The sequence below is a fragment of the Solanum stenotomum genome, chromosome 9 (assembly GCF_019186545.1).
Source record: "Solanum stenotomum isolate F172 chromosome 9, ASM1918654v1, whole genome shotgun sequence".
NCBI lineage: Eukaryota > Viridiplantae > Streptophyta > Magnoliopsida > Solanales > Solanaceae > Solanum > Solanum stenotomum.
Genome location: NC_064290.1, coordinates 52,897,417 through 52,906,245, shown reverse-complemented (window position 1 = coordinate 52,906,245; position 8,829 = coordinate 52,897,417). Strand labels below are relative to the sequence as shown.

General features: G+C 32.6%; 1 protein-coding gene across 1 annotated transcript; it reads left to right on the top strand.

Moving 5' to 3' along the window:
- The first annotated feature begins 1,037 nt into the window (after window positions 1-1,037).
- On the top strand, window positions 1,038-1,962 carry LOC125875790 (uncharacterized). The gene has a single exon (XM_049556825.1). The coding sequence runs from the start codon at window positions 1,051-1,053 to the stop codon at window positions 1,960-1,962; it is 912 nt and encodes a 303-aa protein (XP_049412782.1). The 5' UTR covers window positions 1,038-1,050.
- Window positions 1,963-8,829: the final 6,867 nt, after the last annotated feature.

Below are 8,829 nucleotides of genomic sequence, written 5' to 3'. Positions count from 1 at the left end.
AAATTATATTAAAGAAGTAAATTATACTAAACAAACTCTATATAACAAGTTCGATAAAAAAAAAGTATATAAAAATTTCAAACTTATACTAACTCTTTCATTTGGAAAATTACCTACTCAATTAACTTGATGAGGGGTAAAATAACTGTCATTCTAGTCATGAAAGATTTACCATTATTTTAGCCACTAAATTTACAATTATTATTTTTGTGAACCTTTTTTGGGCAAGTGGAGAACTTTTGAAAAGTCAAAAAAAGGATAATACTAAAGATTTTTCTTAAGAAGTAATATATATTTTTTGCAATGAAATCCTTGTAGTTTGGAACCTCCATTATATATACATGAAACTCTACAAGTAAAACTCCAATTTAGTTGTTTTAAAGTATTAGGCTTTTAAAAATAGACAATTATATGATTAAATTTACCCTAGAGTTGTGGTAAATAAATAATTTCGAAATGATACTTATATTAAAGTTTGTAGTGTGTCTCGAAATAGGTCGTATGTGTAGATATTAACTTTTAAATATCTTTTTTAAATTATGTTTTTCTTTTCTTTCTTTATTTTGACTTTAGCTTCATTTTTCGTAATTATTATTTTCTTATTTATCGGTAATGTAATCTATTACCATTAACATCTTCATTATTATTGCTACTATTAACTATTGTTGTTATCATCATAATACTAATTATTATTGTTTTATTCCCAATTAAAAAAAGTTGTAAAGCTAAAAAGGAATGGAAAAGAGAAATCAAGGGGCCTTAAAGAGAAATCCTAAAGGACAAATTGCACATGGGCCAAATTGACAACAAAATAAAGACAGAAGCCTAATTCTAAGGACCTAGACTTTAGCCCATTAGTCAAGGCCCGGGCCCATCAAAATTAATATTTTTACTATTTAAATAAACTTGAATGGAGTTTTATGATACCAATAAATTAAATATCTTACACATTTTAATATCTCACCAATCAAACATAGAAGCAATATAAATAGAAAGCTCATCATTCTATTGTTGAATCCAAACAAAAAGAATAGACTCATAAAATTATTAATGGAGTTTTATCATATTTTTGGGTTTCTCTCAATTCTCAAAGAGTCCCTTCAATTAATTCCAAGAAATGGAAAATTACTTGCCTTAACATGTTTTCTTCAGATTCTATTTTCCTCTATCCTTTTATCAATCTTGAATTTTGAACTTAACTTCTTGTTCCATGATATTATTTTAAAGACATCAATTTTGTCTACTTCAATTGATGATACCTTTAAACTCATGGAAATTATTGCTGATATTAAAGAGGATTTTAGAATTTTTCTAATTATATATGTTTCAATTCTTGTTAGTCTATCTTTAATCTCTTTTCTATACACAATTGCAACAATTATATTATCATCTAATATCAACATTTCTCTCAAAGAGTTTGTTTTAAAAATCTCAAATGCGTTTAAATATGCATTTATAACTAGATTATACACAAACATGTTAAGTATTGGTTATTTTTTTATTGTTTTATTTTTATTAAGTGCTATTTCAATTTCCTCTAGCAATATTTTCCTTTTCTCTATAGGAATTTTTGTTGGAATAATTTCTTTCATATTTTTTCTATATTTATCAATTGTTTGGATATTGGCTTTAGTTATTTCAGTAATTGAAGAAGACTGTTATGGAATTAAAGCCATAGAAAAAGCTGGAAGACTCATTAAGGGGAATAGATTAAATGGATTTATGTTAAATATTTTATTTTCTATAATTTCATCATTATTGTACCTATGTTATTTGAAGATTAATAAACCTAATAAAAGGGTAATTAACCAGATACTTATGTCTATATTTCTGGTTATTATTTCTTCTTTGTTTAATTTATTGTTATTAGTGGCATATACTGTGTTGTACTCTCATTGCAAGAAGAACCATGGAGAAGAGGAAGTTGAATTGGATGGGAGTTTTGAGTATAGCAAAGTATAAAGAGGGAATTTGTCATAACATTTTGATTCGAGTTCTGAGAATGAAGACATTCTTATTTAGGATCGTATCGAGCATTTTCCTCTAAAAGGAGACTTATGCTGCACAAATCCTCAATAATCGATGGAGTGGCTTTCAGATATCAGATGATTACATATAATTTGTATATCATTTTCTTAGTAGTGCTTGATGCATTTGGATTTTGCTCTCTTTTTTCGTTTTCTTTTTATGTATTGTGTTGGGATAAATGTTGTTATAACAATTACTCTCTTGTTCAAATTACTTGTCATCTTTTTTACAGAATCAAATTATAAGCTTTGATATATATTATTGCATCTAATATTTCTTTACGTGTAGCTTTCAAACACTTCAACTCTAAATTAGTTAAACTGACACTCGAAAAATAAAACATGACAAGTATTCGAGGGCGGATGGATTATATCAATAATAAATGGTGTATGGACTCTTTTGTTAGGACCAAAATAAGCAGGTGTAATGCGGAAGCTAGCAAAGCAAACCTCGAAAGACCACGAGTAAGAAGACAAACGAGAAACACATCAAAAGAGACTGATTTAACGTGGTTCGGTCAATTGACCTACGTCCACAAAGAAGATGAGCAATCCACTCTAAATATGAGAGTACAAAATATAGAGAGAAACAACCTCAACCAATTCACTCGGAATACAAGGAGGTACACAAAATTCTCCTCCATAACCGCGACTCTCAAAATCCTAGGACTACATTGTGAATGCTAATTAAGTCAGAAGGAACAAGCCTATATTTATAGAGTTTGTCACGCCCCGAGCCTACACCCTGGGCGGGACTGGCACCTGGAGACCATTTCTGGCCCCAAGCGAACCCTTGGCCTGACTTTCTTAACTCAGCGGAAACCTAACCCAATAGAATAACTCAATGCAATGCAATATTACAAAACAACTTAACTTATAAAATATGGCCATAAAGGCAACTCGAATCTCAAAATAGAATATTTACATATATACATAGATGAGAGACTCAAAACTAACTGATTGACTATCTGTCAATGAAGCCTCTAAAATACTGAGATGGATGTTGGGACAGACCCCGCAACATCCTAATAAAACAAAAACTAAGAACACAAAATAATTGAGTCCTCTGGAATGCAAGGAGGCTCACCACTGACTCTGGAGTGCTCAGCTGGATCAACGACGTGCAGGATGCTGATCTGGGGTACCTATATCTGCATCATAAGACGATGCAGGCCAATTGACATCAATACATGGAATGTACGAGTATGCGAGCTGGAAAACTAAGTAACATAGGTTAGAAGGAAATTTGGAAGAAACTGAAAAGTTTACCTTGCTCAACTCAACTCAACCTGACTGACTTCTTTCAATATAAGGCAATTTAAAACAAGTGCGATATAAAGAAAGACTGTTTAAAACATGCTATAAACTCTGTGTGTATACAAGGATACAATAAGCCTGAGATGTATATAGAAATACAATTGAACTGATGTATATAAAATACAATAATTTCAGTGTATAAAAATACAATAACTGCTGTGGGAGTTTCTCTAACCGACAACCATCACATAAGAGCTATAGTGATGATACAGCGATCGACCTCACGCTGCCAGAGCATCTTATACCCGGCCAAAGGTATAAGACCTGAACTGCCTAATGGATCCACTAGTCTAATCTAAAAAGGATTCATCTAAAAAGTATGATCTTTTTCTACCCATGGTGGTTAACATGGTTCTATGAGGGCTGTGGGTTCTTTGAACGCTCTCCCAATTCGGTGCTCGATACTACTACCAAAAATGTACTGGCTCTTATGTTTTTAGAACATATTTATTCCTGCTGATATGAGATAATTACTCAAAAACTAGCCCGAAGGCTCTTTAGAAATCTCAGTTTCCAACCTTGTTTAAATGTAAAGACATTTCTTTAAAACTTCTTTAGGAATACATAGTTCCCTAATAACTTTGAGAAATGAACTCAACTTTAAACTCTTTACTTTACTTGTACTCTTGGCTTGATGTGAAACTCTTAACTTAACATGAAACTCTTAACTTTTGACTTGACTTGAAACTCGAGTCTTAAAAAATGAAGCTAAAACATTCACTAAAGACTCTTGAACAACTTTGAAAACTTGCTTTGACTTACTTCACTTCTAAACTTAACTCTTAACTTCACTTGACTTCTAACTTTACTTGACTTGGAACTAACTCTCCTTGAATTGGATTATGAATTCAAGGGTAATGATTTGTGTTTGGAAGGACCCCATGATGATTAGGAATAATTTAGGACAGCTAAACTTAAGAAGAATTTCGAAATTAAATTCTGAAAACAGAACAAATTTTGTTCACAGAGGGAACACAGTTGCAACGCAGACTTGTTTCCTGAAAGCAACCTGACTTTTCTCCTTCATGTTGCCAACTCTAAACCCTCTTAACTCCAAAAGGTTCTTTTCCCAAACACTTGGGGTCATAAACCCCTCAACATACAGTGGATTCCACTAAAAAACACAACCAAATCCTGTCCCAAATCAGCAAGAACTTCAACAACACAACCAACAACTTCAACAACCAAAATAAATCTTTTCTTGGAATTAAAAACGAGTTGGTGTGTGGGGGTAGGAATCAACCAACACTAAGGATCATAAAATCCCTCAACATACAAGAGATTCAACTCAAGAACACAACCAAATCATGTCCCACAACTAACAATAACTTCCACAACACAACTAACAACATCAACAACTAACAACTAACAACTTCAACAACTTCAACAACAAATCCAATATTTTCTCAAATCATAAAATGAGCTTGGTGTGTGGGGAAAGGATCAACCCACACAAAGAACTCACATACCTATTAGGGATCACCCCCAACGATTTCCACGACGATCTTTGATGGAAACTCCTTGATCTCCTCTTCTTTCTCTCTTCTTCTCTTCTTCACTCAAGAACCCTAACTCTTACTCTTTTAAAATGGAACAAAAATGATCCACAATCAGCCTAACACAACAATATAACCTCAAAAGAAATGATTTGTGAAAAAACCAAAATGCCTTTAAATTTTCGGACGGACTTGTTGACACCCAATTTTGACCCTCCACAATATATATTAATCATCGAGCTTCTTAAATTCCAAACGATTTGAAATAATTAGCTTTATAAAATTCAAAATGTTTTGCAAGTTATTTTAAATAGTTTTGTCACTTTTTATAATTTTTAAAATAATTATGTATATAGTTAGTATATTTTATGAATATTCGAAAATCATATCAAAAAAGTGTTAATTTCATTTGAATATTTGGTTTTGGTTTAGTTAATCAATAGTTTATATTTGGAGTTAATTAGTTTATAAGTAAGTTAATTATTTTATTTCGTAGGAATTAAGAAGCTTGTTGATTAATCAATATTAATTCGTCTTATAATAAATTTTAGTCAAATTCTCTAAATTAACTAAATTTGACTAGCTTCTTAATTCCCATTGGCCATAATTGTAATTCTTGTGGCCATTCTGGTATTACAATTCTAGCCCTACCTTAACTCATTTATATGACCACTTTTTGGTTGTTTCTTAAAAATTTCTAGCAGCCATTTCCCATTCTTAATTCCAACCAGCCCACTAATATTCCCAGCCCATAAAGACCCATCAGCATTGCCAATAACCCAATAAAATAATACAATCAGCAGCATAACCGACCCAACCCACAACAATTCCTAAACAATACAATACACCGTCAACATCAATACATACAACGATAGCCATAACCCTCCCCTGCCAGCATCTTCCTCTTCCCCAGGGTAAACCCAAAAACGTCAAGGCAACGACAGTCCAAAATGTCAACAAACAGCAGCTTTCTCTGCAACAACCGCCCATCCTGCTCCTCGTCCGGATTTTTTGGGATTTTGGATGAAATCTCATACTAAACCCAACTGCTCCCTGGTAAAGGATTTTGAATTTCGAAATCAGTTGGGAATTCCATTTGTACCCCGGCCCTTTCCCGAATTTTCTACTCGATTCCCCCCAAATTCGACCTAGTTATTTCTCTATAAATACTCTTTTGTTCTTCATGGTTTGGGGGAATTGAAAAAAAAAACGAGGAGATAATAGAGTTTGAGAAACATATGTACTCAGGCAAAAAAAAAAATATATACAGGAAGAGTTACTAGCTGTAAAAGATAAGCAATACATTTTTTTTTCTACTCATTTCTAGCAAGGCTCGTCGGAACCTCGTGTGGTGGTGGAAGCCCCTTCGTTCCAGCTCGTCTCGACCCTAGTTCGCTGTCCCTTTTAAGGTAATACTCATTTCGCTTGGAACTTATTTCACTCGTAATATGTTGCCCGTTTGACTCTCGGCTGTGTGGGCAATTTATATGTTAACATTTTATTCCGAAATGCTTTTCGATTCCCTGTTGGCTGTGAATCAGCAATGAAACTCTCTTAAGAGTCCAGGGCTATTGTTTGCCTCTGTTTCGCTGAAGGTTTGGTGTTTTTCCCCTTTCCCGAGTTAATGTTCTCCTTGTTAGAGTCTTCTTATTTCGCTATTATCTCGATTGATGAGTTATGAGAGTTGTGGTTCAGTCTCGAAATTCAGAATCACCTTTTATAGGTGATCTCGATTTTTCATAAGTTGATACATATATGCGTTGTTTTCTCCTCTTTGTTGCTTAGACCATTGTAAGTCTTAGGGGTCGATTTAGCATGAGTTTCGCGGGTCTTGTTTTATTTGAATATGTTCTAATTTTGTATGAGTCGGGTTCGTCTATGTTTTGTTCAGATCCTGCTTAAAAAATTATTTTGTCATTTGCGATCGGCTCCTTAATTGTAAAAAAAAAAGTGAAATGTATTCAGAATGGATATTTGTCTCCCTCTTTGCTTATCTCTGTTTAGTCTGTCCAACGAACACGTTCGGCCAGCTTAAGTGATTAATTAAAAGCATTCAAACGTCGGTTGTTGTCCTTAGAATAGAAATCGCAACTTGGTTCTGGTCTTATAAGTATCTGTTAATTGTTCGATGTTCCGAGGTTCAATAATTGATTTTCCAGCAAGTTGTTGCTAGTTAAAATAGTAGTAGCTCTCTTATCTTTTGTCTAAACCTGAAGATGACTGTATCGATATTAGCTTGTCGCCTATTTCAGTTATTTACGTGGTGTCTCTGCCCATCCATGCCCCTTTCTTTGCATTATACATTTGTTCCTGTATACTTGTACTTGTGTGCAAAATGTTGGCTTGAGAAATAGGCTAGCTTGGCTTTATTTACTTACAGTTATATTTCATCTCCTTTTAAAATGGTCCAGCAAAGTCCCTATTAGTTTTCACTTCCTTTGTTTTAAAAGATTGGATTTGCTTAGCCTCCAACATTCGGCCTTTTGACATGGAAAATTTGCATTTTCCGATTTCATTAAATAAAGTTGATTAGACTAAAGTACGTGATGTTTTATTGGCTAACTATGTGGCATTGTTTGCTCTTCACTTTAGCTAAGTTACTACTGTACCTTCACTTGATTATTTTAATTTGAATGAACAATTATTTCAATACTTGTGGTGGCTCATCCTTTAATATTATTACATGTTTTGAGGCAATAGATGGGTGTTCCCGAAAAAATTGTATTTGTTCACAAATTACTAGTAAATGGGTTTTCTTTTTGCCTTAAAATTTGACTTTGTTAAATCTGAATTTATATGACTCTCATTACCTTTGAGTGTTATAAAAATTGTTCTTATTAGTTATTGTTGATTGAACTTCGTTTAAGGTTGTGTTCAGATCAATCGAATCTCGTGTGGTTATTTTTGCTTGTCTTACCCTTGTGAGTAGATGCTAACTTCTTATCCATGTGTTCTTTTCATGTGAAATATCCCTCCCGAGTCCATGATGGACTTCTCTTCTTTGCATTTCCAAGTCGAGCCGTAAAGGCTCTTTTCCTTGTCATTTGAGTCGGCCAGGCCGTCGAGAGCAGGTGTACAAGTTGAAAGCATCAAATAAGGCCTGAAATTTGATTAACAGGTTCTGGAAAGCTGAAAGTGGGCTGAGATACAACATGTATACATTGATATACATGCTGTATATACTAGCATAAGTACTAAAATATCATATACAGGTCAAAAACGCAGGAATACAGGGCTGGAGTAAAATACAGGTGTTTGGAAGCAAGAAATACATGAAAATGGCTGATATGCATGCCGATATACACTGATATACATCAGTTGTTTACCAAAAATGGGAATTGTGTTAAACCCCAAAAACAACAACGAAATTAGCCCAAAAGGGGGCCGAATTCAATTTATCCCTTACTCTTTAATTATTTAATTACTTATTATTTGTTGTTTAACTCTAACTGTATAATCGTAAATCAACTTAGTTGGATCCCCCAAAAGACGAGCTATTTCTCTGTGTTGTTTTGTTTCTAACAAATCTCTTTTTATCAACTTTTGTATTGTCATTTATAATCTTTAGTCAAAACTTTTTTTTCTTTTATTTTATTAGTTTAAAATAGTTTTTTTTTTCATAAACCAAAAATGACTCAAATGAAAATCAACTAATTTAGTTTCGTTAAAATTCTAATTACTTGTCTCTAATTCAAATGTTTCAATTAGGGTCCCATTTTCTTAAAAAATAAAAAAATTGCTCTTTGTTTAACTATTTTTTCAAAGTTAATCTAATAATGTAAAATATTATTATAAATACTTAGTCATTTTTCTCAAAAGGTTTAGTCAATTAATAAGAAATGATTTTCATGTTTTAATTTATTAAATTAGTTTAAAATAAATTAAATAAATTCTAATTAATCTAGTTTTATATTAATATTCTAATCACTTGTAATTTAATTCAAATGTTTCATTTTGGATCTCATTCTCTAACAAAGTAAAAATGAAAT

Excerpts from the sequence above, each read along its gene's own strand:
- LOC125875790 (XM_049556825.1), top strand. The coding sequence starts at position 1,051 with ATGGAGTTTTATCATATTTTTGGGTTTCTCTCAATTCTCAAAGAGTCC.